Source organism: Oncorhynchus tshawytscha, linkage group LG15 (genome assembly GCF_018296145.1).
Source record: "Oncorhynchus tshawytscha isolate Ot180627B linkage group LG15, Otsh_v2.0, whole genome shotgun sequence".
In the NCBI taxonomy this organism is placed as follows: Eukaryota; Metazoa; Chordata; class Actinopteri; order Salmoniformes; family Salmonidae; genus Oncorhynchus; species Oncorhynchus tshawytscha.
Genome location: NC_056443.1, coordinates 23,503,555 through 23,521,403, shown reverse-complemented (window position 1 = coordinate 23,521,403; position 17,849 = coordinate 23,503,555). Strand labels below are relative to the sequence as shown.

Below are 17,849 nucleotides of genomic sequence, written 5' to 3'. Positions count from 1 at the left end.
TAAAGTAGTGCCCTATGAAGGAATATGGTCTCCTATGTAGTGCCTGATAAAGGGAATAGGGTCTCCTATATAGTGCCTAAAGTAGTGCCCTATGAAGGGAATAGGGTATGGTCCTATATAGTGCCTGAAGTAGTGCCTGATAAAGGGAATATGGTCTCCTATATAGTGCCTAAAGTAGTGCCTGATAAAGGGAATAGGGTCTCCTATATAGTGCCTAAAGTAGTGCCCTATGAAGGGAATATGGTCTCCTATATAGTGCTTAAAGTAGTGCCTGATAAAGGGCATAGGGTCTCCTATTTAGTGCCTAAAGTAGTGCCCTATGAAGGGAATATGGTCTCCTATATAGTGCCTGAAGTAGTGCCTGATAAAGGGAATATGGTCTCCTATATAGTGCCTAAAGTAGTGCCCTATGAAGGGAATAGGGTTTCCTATTTAGTGCCTAAAGTAGTGCCTGATAAAGGGAATAGGGTCTCCTATATAGTGCCTAAAGTAGTGCCCTATGAAGGGAATAGGGTTTCCTATTTAGTGCCTAAAGTAGTACCCTATGGAGGGAATATGGTCTCCTATATAGTGCCTGATAAAGAGAATAGGGTCTCCTATATAGTGCCTAAAGTAGTGCCCTATGAAGGGAATAGGGTCTCCCATATAGTGCCTAAAGTAGTACCTGATAAAGGGAATATGGTCTCCTATATAGTGCCTGAAGTAGTGCCTGATAAAGGGAATATGGTCTCCTATATAGTGCCTAAAGTAGTGCCTGATAAAGGGAATAGGGTCTCCTATATAGTGCCTAAAGTAGTGCCCTACGAAGGGAATAGGGTTTCCTATTTAGTGCCTAAAGTAGTGCCCTATGAAGGGAATAGGGTTTCCTATTTAGTGCCTAAAGTAGTGTCCTATGAAGGAATATGGTCTCCTATATAGTGCCTAAAGTAGTGCCCTATGAAGGGAATATGGTCTCCCTATAAGGGAATAGTGCCTAAGTAGTGCCTGATAAAGGGAATATGCCCTATGAAGGGAATATGGTCTCCTATATAGTGCCTAAAGTAGTGCCTGATAAAGGGACTAGGGTCTCCTATATACTACCTAAAGTAGTGCCCTATGAAGGGAATAGGTTCTCCTATTTAGTGCCTAAAGTAGTGCCTGATAACGGGAATAGGGTCTCCTATATAGTGCCTAAAGTAGTGCCCTATGAAGGGAATAGGGTCTCCTATATAGTGCCTAAAATAGTGCCCTATGAAGGGAATATGGTCTCCTATATAGTGCCTAAAGTAGTGCCCTACGAAGGGAATAGGGTCTCCTATATAGTGCCTAAAGTAGTGCCCTATGTAGGGAATAGGGTATCCTATATAGTGCCTAAAGTAGTGCCTGATAAAGGGAATAGGATCTCCTATATAGTGCCTAAAGTAGTGCCCTATGAAGGGAATAGGGTTTCCTATATAGTGCCTAAAGTAGTGCCCTATGAAGGGAATAGGGTGTCCTATATAGTGCCACAAGTAGTGCCTGATAAAGGGAATATGGTGTCCTATATAGTGCCTAAAGTAGTGCACTATGAAGGGAATAGGGTCTCCTATATAGTGCCACAAGTAGTGCCTGATAAAGGGAATATGGTCTCCTATATTGTGCCTAAAGTAGTGCCCAATGAAGGGAATAGGGTCTCCTATATAGTGCCTAAAGTAGTGCCTGATAAAGGGTATAGGGTCTCCTATTTAGTGCCTAAAGTAGTGCCCTATGAAGGGAATATGGTCTCCTATATAGTGCTGAAAGTAGTGCCTGATAAAGGGCATAGGGTCTCCTATTTAGTGCCTAAAGTAGTGCCCTATGAAGGGAATATGGTCTCCTATATAGTGCCTGAAGTAGTGCCTGATAAAGGGAATATGGTCTCCTATTTAGTGCCTAAAGTAGTGCCCTATGAAGGGAATATGGTCTCCTATATAGTGCCTGAAGTAGTGCCTGATAAAGGGAATATGGTCTCCTATATAGTGCCTAAAGTAGTGCCCTATGAAGGGAATAGGGTTTCCTATTTAGTGCCTAAAGTAGTGTCCTATGAAGGGAATATGGTCTCCTATAAAGTAGTGCCTAAAGGGAATATGGTGCCCTATGAAGGGAATAGGGTCTCCTATATAGTGCCTAAAGTAGTGCCCTATGAAGGGAATAGGGTCTCCCATATAGTGCCTAAAGTAGTACCTGATAAAGGGAATATGGTCTCCTATATAGTGCCTGAAGTAGTGCCTGATAAAGGGAATATGGTCTCCTATATAGTGCCTAAAGTAGTGCCTGATAAAGGGAATAGGGTCTCCTATGTAGTGCCCTATGAAGGGAATAGGGTTTCCTATTTAGTGCCTAAAGTAGTGCCCTATGAAGGGAATATGGTCTCCTATATAGTGCCTAAAGTAGTGCCCTACGAAGGGAATAGGGTTTCCTATTTAGTGCCTAAAGTAGTGCCCTATGAAGGGAATAGGGTTTCCTATTTAGTGCCTAAAGTAGTGTCCTATGAAGGGAATATGGTCTCCTATATAGTGCCTAAAGTAGTGCCCTATGAAGGGAATAGGGTCTCCTATAGAGTGCCTAAAGTAGTGCCCTATGAAGGGAATATGGTCTCCTATATAGTGCCTGAAGTAGTGCCTGATAAAGGGAATATGGTCTCCTATATAGTGCCTAAAGTAGTGCCCTATGAAGGGAATATGGTCTCCTATATAGTGCCTAAAGTAGTGCCTGATAAAGGGACTAGGGTCTCCTATATACTACCTAAAGTAGTGCCCTATGAAGGGAATAGGGTTTCCTATATAGTGCCTAAAATAGTGCCCTATGAAGGGAATATGGTCTCCTATATAGTGCCTAAAGTAGTGCCCTACGAAGGGAATAGGGTCTCCTATATAGTGCCTAAAGTAGTGCCCTATGTAGGGAATAGGGTCTCCTATATAGTGCCTAAAGTAGTGCCTGATAAAGGGAATAGGATCTCCTATATAGTGCCTAAAGTAGTGCCCTATGAAGGGAATAGGGTTTCCTATATAGTGCCTAAAGTAGTGCCCTATGAAGGGAATAGGGTGTCCTATATAGTGCCACAAGTAGTGCCTGATAAAGGGAATATGGTGTCCTATATAGTGCCTAAAGTAGTGCACTATGAAGGGAATAGGGTCTCCTATATAGTGCCACAAGTAGTGCCTGATAAAGGGAATATGGTGTCCTATATAGTGCCTAAAGTAGTGCACTATGAAGGGAATAGGGTCTCCTATATAGTGCCACAAGTAGTGCCTGATAAAGGGAATATGGTCTCCTATATAGTGCCTAAAGTAGTACACTATGAAGGGAATAGGGTCTCCTATATAGTGCCTAAAGTAGTGCCCTATGAAGGGAATAGGGTCTCATATATAGTGCCTAAAGTAGTGCCCTATGAAGGGAATAGGTCTCCTATATAGTGCCTGAAGTAGTGCCTGATAAAGGGAATATGGTCTCTATATACTGCCTAAATAAAGTATGTACATGCCTGAAGGAATACATATGAGATAAGTATGTCAAGTGGCTAAAGTAGTGATACATGTATTACATAAGGATGCAGTGGGTTTCAACGTATATGAGATGAACAATGTAGGGTAAGTAACATTATATAAGGTAGCAAAAGTAGTGCCCCATAAAGGAATAGGGTCTCCTAGATAGTGCCTAAAGTAGTGCCCTATGAAGGGAATAGGGTCTCCTATGTAGTGCCTGATAATGATCTTTATGGCCTTCCTGTATGGAATAGGGTCCATCCAGGCGGTGATATAGTGTGCCAAGCCGAATAAGTAGTGCCAATTCAGTTTGTCTGTGATGTGTATGCTACCCTCTCCACTACTGTTCCATCGATGTGGGGGGTGTTCCTGATGAAGGGAATATGTCTGCCTGATAAGGAATAGGGTCTCCTATATAGTGCCTAAAGTAGTGCCTGATGAAGGGAATATGGTCTCTATTTAGTGCCTAAAGTAGTGCCTGATAAAGGGATATAGTGCCTAAAGGGAATAGTGCCCTATGAAGGGAATATGGTCTCCTATATAGTGCCTAAAGTAGTGCCCTATGAAGGGAATATGGTCTCCTATATAGTGCCTAAAATAGTGCCCTATGAAGGGAATATGGTCTCCTATATAGTGCCTAAAGTAGTGCCCTACGAAGGGAATAGGGTCTCCTATATAGTGCCTAAAGTAGTGCCCTATGAAGGGAATATGGTCTCCTATATAGTGCCTAAAGTAGTGCCCTATGAAGGGAATAGGGTCTCCTATATAGTGCCTAAAGTAGTGCCTGATAAAGGGAATAGGGTCTCCTATATAGTGCCTAAAGTAGTGCCCTATGAAGGGAATAGGGTTTCCTATATAGTGCCTAAAGTAGTGCCCTATGAAGGGAATGTGGTCTCCTATATAGTGCCTAAAGTAGTGCACTATGAAGGGAATAGGGTCTCCTATATAGTGCCACAAGTAGTGCCTGATAAAGGGAATATGGTCTCCTATATAGTGCCTAAAGTAGTGCCCTATGAAGGGAATAGGGTCTCATATATAGTGCCTAAAGTAGTGCCCTATGAAGGGAATATGGTCTCCTATATAGTGCCTAAAGTAGTGCCTGATAAAGGGTATAGGGTCTCCTATTTAGTGCCTAAAGTAGTGCCCTATGAAGGGAATATGGTCTCCTATATAGTGCCTAAAGTAGGTCCTGATAAAGTGTATATTGTCTCCTATATAGTGCCTAAAGTAGTGCCCTATAAAAAGGGAATAGGGTGCCATTTGAGACACAGTTTTCAAATGTCAACTCAATTAAGTCCATGATTTGATCAGTTGGCTTGGAAAACATTTGAGTCATCTGATTTGTCTGAAGGATTCCCTGGGGAAACAGCAGCAGTAATTAACTGTACATGTTGAAGATGAGAGAGGGATGGTTGAATCATTTTGATCATTTAGCCTGGATTTGTTTTTTCTCTGGTAGAACACTTTAGTTTATTTATGGACTGGATAATTATGACTGCATATTTCTCAGAGAACATGTAACGTAAAAATATCCACACTGTATTATGCATACTGTATTATGCATACGGTATTATGCATACGGTATTATGCATACGGTATTATGTATACTGTATTATCCATACTGTATTATCCAGACTGTATTATGCAGACTGTATTATGCAGACTGTATTATCCATACTGTATTATGCAGACTGTATTATGCAGACTGTATTATCCATATTGTATTATCCATATTGTATTATCCAGACTGTATTATCCATACTGTATTATGCAGACTGTATTATGCAGACTGTATTATCCATACTGTATAATCCATACTGTATTATCCAGACTGTATTATGCAGACTGTATTATCCAGACTGTATTATCCAGACTGTATTATCCATACTGTATTATGCAGACTGTATTATCCATACTGTATTATCCAGACTGTATTATGCAGACTGTATTATGCAGACTGTATTATGCAGACTGTATTATCCATACTGTATTATGCAGACTGTATTATGCAGACTGTATAATGCAGACTGTATTATCCAGACTGTATTATGCAGACTGTATTATGCAGATTGTATTATCCATACTGTATTATGCAGACTGTATTATCCATACTGTATTATGCAGACTGTATTATCCATACTGTATTATGCAGACTGTATTATTCATACTGTATTATGCAGACTGTATTATCCAGACTGTATTATGCATATTGTATTATGCAGACTGTATTATCCAGACTGTATTATCCATACTGTATTATGCAGACTGTATTATGCAGACTGTATTATGCAGACTGTATTATGCATACTGTATTATCCAGACTGTATTATCCAGACTGTATTATCAAGACTGTATTATCCAGACTGTATTATCCAGACTGTATTATGCAGACTGTATTATGCAGGCTGTATTATCCAGACTGTATTATCCAGACTGTATTATGCAGGCTGTATTATCCAGACTGTATTATGCAGACTGTATTATCCATACTGTATTATCCAGACTGTATTATGCAGACTGTATTATCCAGACTGTATTATCCAGACTGTATTATCCAGACTGTATTATCCATACTGTATTATATTTTTCTTGATGTAGCTCTTTTTTAAATGTGTTTTATTTCACCTTTATTTAACCAGGTAGGCCAGATCACCTTTATTTAACTAGGTAGGCCAGATCACCTTTATTTAACCAGGTAGACCAGATCACCTTTATTTAACCAGGTAGGCTAGATCACCTTTATTTAACCAGGTAGACCAGATCACCTTTATTTAACCAGGTAGGCCAGTTGAGAACAAGTTCTAATTTACAAATGCGACCTGGCCAAGATAAAGCAAAGCAGTTCGACACATACAACAACACAGAGTTACACATGGGATAAACAAGAATACAGTCAATAATACAATAGAAAAAAAGTACATATACAGTGTGTGCAAATGAAGTAAGATAAGGGAGGTAAGGCATTAAAATAGGGCATAGTGGCGAGGTAATTACGATATAGCAATTAAACACTGGAGTGGTAGATGTGCAGAAGACGAATGTGCAAGTAGAGATACTGAGGTGCAAAGGAGCAAAACAATAATAATAATACAGTATGGGGATGGGGTAGTTGGATGGGCGATCTACTGATGGGCTATGTACAGGTGCAATGATCTGTGAGCTGCTCTGACAGCTGGTGCTTGAACTTAGTGAGGGAGATGAGTCTCCAGCTTCAGCGATTTTTGCAGTTCGTTCCAGACATTGGCAGCAGAGAACTGGAAGGAAAGGCGGCCAAAGGGGGAATTGGCTTTGGGGGTGACCAGTGAGATATAACTGCTGGAGCGCGTGCTACGGGTGGGTGCTGCTATGTGACCAGTGAGATATATACCTGCTGGAGCGCTTGCTACAGGTGGGTGCTGCTATGTGACCAGTGAGATATACCTGCTGGAGCGCGTGCTGCGGGTGGGTGCTGCTATGTGACCAGTGAGATATACCTGCTGGAGCGCGTGCTGCGGGTGGGTGCTGCTATGTGACCAGTGAGATATACCTGCTGGGGCGCGTGCTACGGGTGGGTGCTGCTATGTGACCAGTGAGATATACCTGCTGGAGCGCGTGCTGCGGGTGGGTGCTGCTATGTGACCAGTGAGATATACCTGCTGGGGCGCGTGCTACGGGTGGGTGCTGCTATGTGACCAGTGAGATATACCTGCTGGAGCGCGTGCTACGGGTGGGTGCTGCTATGTGACCAGTGAGATATACCTGCTGGGGCGCGTGCTACGGGTGGGTGCTGCTATGTGACCAGTGAGCTGAGATAAGGTGGGGCTTTACCTAGCAAAGACTTATAGATGACCTGGAGCCAGTGGGTTTGATGACGAGTTTGAAGCAATGGCCAGCCATCGAGAGTGTACAGGTCGCAGTGGTGGGTATTATATGGGGCTTTGGTGACAAAACAGATGGCACTGTGATAGACTGCATCCAATTTGCTGAGTAGAGTGCTGGAGGCTATTTTGTAAATGACATTGCCGATGTCGAGGATCGGTAGGATGGTCAGTTTTACGAGGGTATGTTTGGCAGCATGAGTGAAGGATGCTTTGTTGCGAAATAAGAAGCCGATTCTTGATATAATTTTGGATTGGCGATGCCTATGGCATTGTATGGCATTGAAGCTCGTCTGGAGGTTAGTTAGCACAGTGTCCAAAGAAGGGCCAGAAGTATACAGAATGGTGTCGTCTGCATGGTGGATCAGCGAATCACCAGCATTAAGAGCAACATCATTGATGTATACAGAGAAGATAGTCTGCCTGAGAATTGATCCCTGTGGCACCTCCATAGAGGCTGCCAGAGGTCCAGACAACAGGCCCTCTTATTTGACACACTGAACTCTATCAGAGAAGTAGTTGGTGAACCAGGCGAGGCAGTCATTTGAGAAACCAAGGCTGTTGAGTCTGCTGATAAGAATGTGGTGATTGACAGATTCGAAAGCCTTTGCCAGGTCGATGAATATGGCTGCACAGTATTGTTTCTTATCCATGGCGGTTATAATATCGTTTAGGACCTTGAGCGTGGCTGAGGTGCATCCATGACCAGCTCGGAAGCCAGATTGCATAGCGGAGAAGGTACGGTGGGATTCGAAATGGTCAGTGATCTGTTTATTAACTTTGCTTTCGGAGACCTTAGAAAGGCAGGGTTGGATAGATATAGGTCTGTAGCAGTTTGTGTCTAGAGTGTCTCCCCCTTTGAAGAGGGGGATGACCGCGGCAGCTTTCCAATCTTTGGGGATCTTAGACGATACCAAAGAGATGTTGAACAGGCTAGTAATAGGGGTTGCAACAATTTTGGCAGATCATTTTAGGAAGAGAGGGTCCAGATTGTCTAGCCCGGCTGATTTGTAGGGGTCCAGATTTTGCAGCTCTTTCAGAACATCAGCTATCTGGTTTTGGGTGAAGGAGAAATTGGGGAGGTTTGGGTGAGTTGCTGTGGGGGGTGCCGGGCAGTTGACCTTGGTAGGGGTAGCCAGGTGGAAAGCATGGCCAGCCATAAAAAAATGCTTTTTGAAATTCTCAATTTTCGTGGATTTATCGGTGGTGAAAGTGTTTCCTAGCCTCAGTGCAATGGGTAGCTTGGAGGAGGTGCTCTTATTCTCCATGGACTTTACAGTTTCCCAGAACTGTTTTGAGTGTGTGCTTCAGGATGCAAATTTCTGCTTGAAAAAGCTAGCCTTTCCTAACTGCTTGTGTATATTGTTTCCTAACTTCCCTGAAAAGTTGCATATCACGGGGGCTATTTGATGCTAATGCAGAACGCCACAGGATGTTTTTGTGCTGGTCAAGGGCAGACAGGTCTGCAGTGAACCAAGGGTTATATCTGTTCCTGGTTCTAAATTGTCTTGAGGTAGCTCTTGTTGTAGTTCTTGTTGTAGCTCTTGATAATTGTTAAATGGACCAAAACAATTATTATGATATTTATTTGCAAGGTAAAATATTCAATTTCCATCATGTTGAACGGTTATGCGTCTCTTTTGACTTGATAGTATTATGCCCACTTTGGCCTGTTCCACAGCATCGCCCCCTGTCTTCAGCCTTAACCCTGTCCGTCTGATCGCCACGTTGGGGAAGGACGTGTTGTTGGAGTGTAAACCCCGAGCATCTCCCAAGCCTAGAGTAACATGGAGGAGAGGAGACAGACGCATTCATCCCAGCAGAAGGTATGGATGGAATTTGAAAAGAAGCAACAAGATTTATGGGTAGTTTCCCAGACAACAATATAGCTTAGTCCTGGTCTAAAACATTATTTCCGATGGAGATTATCCATTGAGCTTGCTTTTTAGTACAGAACTAGGCTTAATCTGTTTGTGGGAAACCAACCCCTAAAATTATTTTATTTTCCAACACAAAGCTTAAATGGAAATGTCACTTTTGTTTTATCCCAACCCTCCAAAATGCACACAGAGGTTGGGGGTTGGAGCAGAGAGGTTGGGGGTTGGAGCAGAGAGGTTGGGGGTTGGAGCAGAGAGGTTGGGGGTTGGAGCAGAGAGGTTGGGGGTTGGAGCAGAGAGGTTGGAGCAGAGAGGTTGGAGCAGAGAGGTTGGAGCAGAGAGGTTGGGGGTTGGAGCAGAGAGGTTGGAGCAGAGAGGTTGGAGCAGAGAGGATGGAGCAGAGAGGTTGGAACACGTTATGTAGTTTACCCACTTATATTTAGATACTCTATCCGTTGTCCCTGTTCATTAGTCCTAACATGTCACTTTTCATTAGTCCTAACATGTCACTGTTCATTAGTCCTAACATGTCACTGTTCATTAGTCCTAACATGTCACCACTGTTCATTAGTCCTAACATGTCACCACTGTTCATTAGTCCTAACATGTCACCACTGTTCATTAGTCCTAACATGTCACTTTTCATTAGTCCTAACTATCACTGTTCATTAGTCCTAACATGTCACCGCTTTTCATTAGTCCTAACATTTCACCGCTTTTCATTAGTCCTAACATTTCACCGCTTTTCATTAGTCCTAACATGTCACTGTTCGTTAGTCCTAACATGTCACTTTTAATTAGTCCTAACATGTCACCGTTCATTAGTCCTAACATGTCACTTTTCATTAGTCCTAACATGTCACTTTTCATTAGTCCTAACATGTCACTTTTCATTAGTCCTAACATGTCACTGTTCATTAGTCCTAACATGTCACTGTTCATTAGTCCTAACATGTCACTTTTCATTAGTCCTAACATGTCACTGTTCATTAGTCCTAACATGTCACTGTTCATTAGTCCTAACATGTCGTCACTGTTCATTAGTCCTAACATGTCACTTTTCATTAGTCCTAACATGTCACTGTTCATTAGTCCTAACATGTCACTTTTCATTAGTCCTAACATGTCACTTTTCATTAGTCCTAACATGTCACTTTTCATTAGTCCTAACATGTCACTTTTCATTAGTCCTAACATGTCACTGTTCATTAGTCCTAACATGTCACTGTTCATTAGTCCTAACATGTCACTTTTCATTAGTCCTAACATGTCACTTTTCATTAGTCCTAACATGTCACTGTTCATTAGTCCTAACATGTCACTGTTCATTAGTCCTAACATGTCACTGTTCATTAGTCCTAACATGTCACTTTTCATTAGTCCTAACATGTCACTGTTCATTACTCATACTGTCTACTGTCACTGTACATTCAATTCCTCCTGACAGAGCTGGTATAACGGAGTCAGGTTTGTAGGCCTCCTTGCTCGCATACGCTTTTTACATTTTGCCCACACATTTTCTATGGGATTGAGGTCAGGGCTTTGTGATGGCCACTCCAATACCTTGACTTTGTTATTTTATTTTTTTGCCACAACTTTGGAAGTATGCTTGGGGTCATTGTCTATTTGGAAGACCCATTTGTGACCAAGCTTTAACTTCCTGACTGATGTCTTGAGATGTTTCTTCAATATATCCACGTAAATTTCCTTCCCCATGAGGCCATCTATTTTGTGAACTGCACCAGTCCCTCCTGCAGCAAAGAACCTCCCATGACATGATGCTGGCACCCCTGTGCTTTATTGTTGGGATGTTTTTCTTCGGCTTGCAAGCCTCCCCCTTTTTCCTTTAAACATAATGGTCATTACGCCCAAATAGTTATATTTTGGTTTCATCAGACCAGAAGACATTTCTCACCATGTGCAGTTGCAAACCATAGTCTTGCTTTTTATGATTGTTTTGGAGCAGTGGCTTCTTCCTTGCTGAGCGGCCTGTCAGGTTATGTCGATATCGGACTCGTTTTACTGTGGATATAGATACTTTTGTACTTGTTTCCTCCAGCATCTTCACAGGGATTTTTGTTCTTGTTCTGGGATTGAATTTTACTTTTTGCACCAAAGTACGTTCATCTCAAGGTAAACTTCTGACCCACTGGAATTGTGATACAGTGAATGATAAATTAAATAATCTGTCTGTAAACAATTGTTGGAAAAATTATTTGTGTCATGCACAGAGTAGATGTTCTAACTGACTAGCCAAAACTATAGTTTGTTAACAAGAAATTTGTGGAGTGGTTGATAAATGAGTTTTAATGACTCCAACCTAAGTGTATTTAAACTTCTGACTTCAACTGTATATACTGCGATCATGTGACACTGAGATTGCACATAGGTGGACTTTAATTATCTAATTATGTGACTTCTGAAGGTAATTTGTTGCACCAGATCTTATTCAGGGGCTTCATAGCAAAGTGGTTGAGTACATATGCATGCACAACTTTTCTGCTTTTTATTTATTTTTTATTTTTTTATATATATATATATTTTTTATATATTTTTTTATTTCACTTCACCAATTTGGACTATTTTGTGTATGTCCAGTACATGAAATCCAAATAAAAATCTATTTGAATTATAGGTTGTATTGCAACATAATCGGGAAAATCTCCAAGGGGGTTGAATACTTTTGCAAGGCACTGTATTTGTCAGTAACAGCTGGTGTACAATGTCTAAGGAATGCTGAGAGGTAGTGAAGGAGGGACCAGGATGCTGAGATGTAATCCATTACATGTAAGGGATTATCAAGATACGGTAACTGTAATCTGTTACATTACCCGCGAAAACATTGTAATCAGATTACAGACACTTTTGAAAATCTCAATGATTTCTTCAAGGATTATTTTTTAATTCAGAAAGGATGTTTGCGAAAAAATATTTGACACTTCTGTTTTCTCAATGACATTCAAATCAGCATTGGAAAAAATGCGCACGTTTAAGCTGGTTCCACCTGTGCGAGTCTGACCACAAGTCAGCGACCAGTATGATGACACACCAATCATGTTTGATGGATCGCGGGATAAGAGCAGGAATAGGCTTTTGTAGGCTACAGTCCAAGCTGTCTTCCAATGGTACGACTGCTGTCGGCAACCAAAGATTATCCAACTTGAATAAACGCTTGGCGTTAAGGATGACAGCAGTGGTGTAGTCTACAGCTATACATATTTGACTTATTATTATATCTAGTCTCCCAGTCCCTGCCGCTGAAAAACATCCCCACAGCATGATGCTGCCACCACCATACTTCAAAGTAGGGATGGTGCCAGGTTTCCACCAGACGGGTTTCCTCAGGAAAGAGTTCAATCTTGGTTTCATCAGAATCTTGTTTCTCATGGTCTGAGAGTCCTTTAGGTGCTTTTTGGCAAACTCCAAGCAGGCTGTCATGTGCCTTTTACTGAGGAGTGTGTCCGGCCATTCTATCACAAGGACCAGACTGGTGGAGGGCTGCAGTTGTCCTTCTGGAATGCTCTACTATCTCCACAGAGGAACTCTAGAGCTCTGTCAGAGTGACCATAGGCTTCTTGGCCACCTTCCTGATCAAGTCCCTTCTCCCCCGATTGCTCAGTTTGGCCCGGTGGTGGTTTCAAACTTCTTACATTTAAGAATGATGGAGGCCACTGTGTTCTTGGTGACCTTCAACGGTGCATACATTTTTTGGTATCCTTCTCCAGATCTGTGCCTCGACACAATTCTGTCTCGGAGCTCTACAGACAATTCCTTTGACCTCATGGCTTGGTTTTTGCTCTGACATGCACTGTCAACTATGGGACCTTATAAGTCCAATCAATCAAGTTGTCGAAACATCTCTAGGATGATCAATGAAAACAGGATGCACCTGAGCTCAATTGCTATTGTCATAGCAAAGGGTCTGAATACATATGTAAATAAGGTATCTGTTTTTTATGTTTAATAAATTAGCAAAAAATTCTAAAACCTGTTTTTGCTTTGTCATTATGGGGTATTGTGTGTAGATTGCTGAGGATTAAAAAAAATCCATTTTAGAACATGGCTGTAATGTAATAAAATGTGGAAAAAGTCAAGGGGTCTGAATACTTTCCGAAGGCACTGTAAAATAAATGTAGCCAAATCTGCCCTACTCCCCCTCAAGGAAAGAGACTCCAATCTCTACTTATGGAATCCCGATCGTAACTCATTACAAATATTTAGGAGTAGATATATTTCCTTTTTTTTATAAAACCATTGCCAAAAACTTCAACAGAACACTTAAATCAATTAAATCAGACCTCAGTGTATTGATTAACATCCCAGTCACTCTAACCGGCAGTAATATATAATATATATATTGCCTCTGTTGAATTTCGTGACCTCAATGCTTCCAATGTCTCCCCCTTCCAGCAATTGGGATAAAATCCACAGTGCGTTTTCAAAATAAATATGGAAATGTAAAATGTCCCGGATTAAATGTACCACATTTACAGAGAGGGAAAGACACTGGAGGACAATCTGTTCCAAACTTCGAATTGTATTTCCAGTTTTAAAATTTCGCCCAATTAGAAATTTGTTCAGACATGACTCTTCAGCTCCCTGGCTGAGAATAGAGAGAAATATGATGGCTCCCATTGCCCTGGAAGAAATGGTGTTCATTTTCTCTTTAACAATTTAAACTACGCATTGGTCCTATTATTGCTCTAACAATTTCTATTTGAAACAAATTTTAAAAGCTATGCAATTGGGAAACGAAATGGCATTGTCACAACTCCGACCGAAGTTGGCTCCCCTTCCCGTTCGGGTGGCGCTCGGCGGTCGTCGTCGCCGGCCTACTAGCTGCCACTGATTCTTTTCTCCCCATCCTTATGTGTTTATTGAGTACACCTGTTTTGAGTTGGTTGTAATTAGTGAGGCTTTATTAGTCAGCCGGCCCGCCTGGTTCTTTGTGCGGGATTGATTATTGTAACCCTGGTGTTTGCATTAGATGTACATGTTCGTGTATTTAGTGCTAGACTGTTTTCATTCCCTGTGTCTGGGGCATCTGGTTTGGGCACCCGAAAGTGGGGTGACCGTGGTTCACAGTGTGTGCATTAAAGAAGCACTTTATTGAACTCTGCTTTCCTGCGCCTGATTTCACCCTCACGACACCCAGGACCTTACAGGCATGCCCTGACTCCATTATTTTACAACAATGCCTTGTGATCTGGAGGACTTCCTTTCACATCGCCCCAATGGTCAAAATGCTGTATCCGTACCCTTGGCGATGTCATGGATAGTACTGATTTGAGGACATTCCAAGATCTGAAAGAAGCATTACCAGGTATCACTCTCCATTACAGCTATGCTGGCTATGGACTTCCATGGTAAACTATGCTGGCTATGAGTTCCATGGGAAACTAAGCTGGCTATGAGTTCCATGGGAAACTATGCTGGCTATGAGTTCCATGGGAAACTATGCTGGCTATGAGTTCCATGGGAAACTATGCTGGCTATGAGTTCCATGGGAAACTATGCTGGCTATGAGTTCCATGGGAAACTATGCTGGCTATGAGTGTCATGTATTGTCATATTATGTCTTGTTCCTGTTCTTTCTCTTCACTCCGTTTCCCTCTGCTGGTCGTATTAGGTTACCTTCTCTTCCTCTCCTTCCCCCAGCTGTTCCTCATCTTCTCTAACTACCTCGTTCACCCTTTTCCCACCTGTTCCCTTTTTCCCTCTGATTAGGTCTCTATTTCTCTCTCTGTTCCTGCTTCTTTCTTTGTCAGATTCTCGTTTGAGTTTCTCATGCCAGAACCAAACTATCGTCTCGTTTGCTTCACCCTTGTCCCATCCTGTCAGAATCTGCCTGTTCTTCTGATGCTACGTGTGATCAGGTACCTCTGTCCGCTACGACCCGCGCCTACCCAGAGAGACCAGCAGTCTGTCGCCGCAACCCAGCTATTCTCCTCTGCTGCTAAGAAGGGGACTCTTTTGTAAATATCAGAAGGACTTTCTGTTTCATTTGTCGCCCTCTCTGAGGGTTGTCTATTTTGCCATTTTCTACATCTGAAGAGGATCTATGTCTTCCCTGTGTTTTTACATTAAAGGACTCTGTTTTTGTTAAACCGCTTTTGGGTCCTCACTCAAGTGCACAACAGAAGAATCTGACCAAGAATGGACCCAGCGATTTCGGATCCTTTCCACTCAGCCGTCGAGATCCAGGGAGCGATGCTAGGCAGGAATTGTCTGTTGCTCGACATGCCGTTGAGACCCTGACCGCCCAAGTCTCCGACCTCACAAGACAGGTTCACCATCTCCGCCTCGATCCACCGGCCACTTCCAGGGCTTCCGAATCTCCGGAGCCCAGAATCAATAACCCGCCGTGTTACTCTGGGGAGGCCACTGAATGCCGCTCGTTCCTCACCCAGTGTGATATTGTGTTTTCTCTCCAGCCCAACACTTACTCCAGGAGCACAGCTCGTATCGCCTACGTCATATCTCTCCTTACTGGACGGGCTCGTGAGTGGGGCACGGCTATCTGGGAGGCGAGGGCTGAGTGTACTAACCAGTATCAGGACTTTAAGGAGGAGATGATACGGGTTTTTGATCGTTCTGTTTTTGGGGAGGAAGCTTCCAGGGTCCTGTCTTCCCTATGTCAAGGTAATCGATCCATAACAGATTACTCTATTGAGTTTCGCACTCTTGCTGCCTCCAGTGACTGGAACGAGCCGGCTTTGCTCGCTCGTTTTCTGGAGGGTCTCCGCGCGGAGGTAAAGGATGAGATTCTCTCCCGGGAGGTTCCCTCCAGCGTGGATTCCTTGATTGAACTCGCTATTCGCATAGAGCGACGGGTTGATCTTCGTCACCGAGCTCGGGGAAAGGAGCTTGCGTTCTTCGTTGCCCCCGTCTCCGCATCACTACCATCTTCCTCCGCCGGCTCGGGTGCTGAGCCTATACAGCTGGGGGGTATCCGCATCTCGACTAAGGAGAGGGAACGGAGAATCACCAACCGCCTCTGTCTCTATTGCGGTTCCGCTGGTCATTTTGTCACTTCATGTCCAGTAAAAGCCAGAGCTCATCAGTAAGAGGAGGGCTACTGGTGAGCGCTACTACTCTGGTCTCTCCTTCAAGATCCTGCACTACCTTGTCAGCCCATCTACGCTGGACCGGTTCGTCAGCTTCCTGCAGCGCCTTGATAGACTCTGGGGCGGAGGGCTGTTTTATGGACGAGACCTGGGCTCGGGAACATGACATTCCTCTCAGACAGTTAAAGGAGCCCACGGCCTTGTTCGCTCTGGATGGGAGTTCTCTCCCCAGGATTCAGTGTGAAAAGCTACCTTTAACCCTCACTGTCTCTGGTAATCATAGCGAAACCATTTCTTTTTTAATTTTTCGTTCACCTTTTACACCTGTTGTTTTGGGTCATCCCTGGCTAGTTTGTCATAATCCTTCTATTAATTGGTCTAGTAATTCTATCCTCTCCTGGAACGTCTCTTGTCATGTGAAATGTTTAATGTCTGCTATCCCTCCTGTTTCCTCTGTCTCTTCTTCACAGGAGGAGCCTGGTGATTTGACGAGGGTGCCGGAGGAATATCACGATCTGCGCACGGTGTTCAGTCGGTCCAGGGCCACCTCTCTTCCTCCGCACCGGTCGTTTGATTGTAGTATTGATCTCCTTCCAGGAACCACCCCCCGGGGTAGACTATACTCTCTGTCGGCTCCCGAACGTAAGGCTCTCGAAGATTATTTGTCTGTAGCTCTCGACGCCGGTACCATAGTCCCCTCCTCCTCTCCCGCCGGAGCGGGGGTTTTTTTTGTTAAGAAGAAGGACGGGTCCCTGCGCCCCTGCATAGATTATCGAGGGCTGAATGACATAACAGTTAAGAATCGTTATCCGCTTCCTTTTATGTCTTCAGCCCTCGAGATCCTGCAGGGAGCCAGGTTTTTCACTAAGTTGGACCTTCGTAACGCTTACCATCTCGTGCGCGTCAGGGAGGGGGACGAGTGGAAAACGGCGTTTAACACTCCGTTAGGGCACTTTGAATACCGGGTTCTTCCTTTCGGCCTCGCAAACGCTCCAGCTGTCATTCAGGCATTAGTAAATGACGTCCTGAGAGACATGCTGAACATCTTTGTTTTCGTTTACCTTGACGATATCCTGATTTTTTCACCGTCACTCCAGATTCATGTTCAGCACGTTCAACGTGTCCTCCAGCGCCTTCTAGAGAATTGTCTTTATGTGAAGGCTGAGAAGTGCACTTTTCATGCCTCCTCCGTCACATTTCTCGGTTCTGTTATTTCCGCTGAAGGCATTAAGATGGATCCCGCTAAGGTCCAAGCTGTCATTGATTGGCCCGTTCCTAAGTCACGCGTCGAGCTGCAGCGCTTTCTCGGCTTCGCAAATTTCTATCGTCGTTTCATCCGTAATTTCGGTCAGGTGGCAGCTCCCCTCACAGCCCTTACTTCTGTCAAGACGTGCTTTAAGTGGTCCGATTCCGCCCAGGGAGCTTTTGATCTTCTCAAGAATCGTTTTACATCCGCACCTATCCTTGTTACACCTGACATCTCTAGACAGTTCGTTGTCGAGGTTGACGCGTCAGAGGTGGGCGTGGGAGCCATTCTTTCTCAGCGCTCCCTCTCTGACGACAAGG

General features: G+C 43.4%; 2 protein-coding genes across 40 annotated transcripts in view; one reads left to right on the top strand and one right to left on the bottom strand.

Moving 5' to 3' along the window:
* The window catches only part of LOC112214694 (receptor-type tyrosine-protein phosphatase delta), a 905,847-nt gene that overhangs the window by 442,325 nt on the left and 445,673 nt on the right, over positions 1 to 17,849 (bottom strand). The window lies entirely within an intron of this gene.
* LOC112267515 (contactin-5-like) overlaps positions 1 to 17,849 on the top strand; it is a 210,093-nt gene that overhangs the window by 44,784 nt on the left and 147,460 nt on the right. The window contains exon 5 of the mRNA XM_042298356.1: positions 9,021 to 9,165. Within this exon, the coding sequence (XP_042154290.1) occupies positions 9,021 to 9,165 (145 nt within the window). The remainder of the gene's footprint in view (positions 1 to 9,020; positions 9,166 to 17,849) is intronic.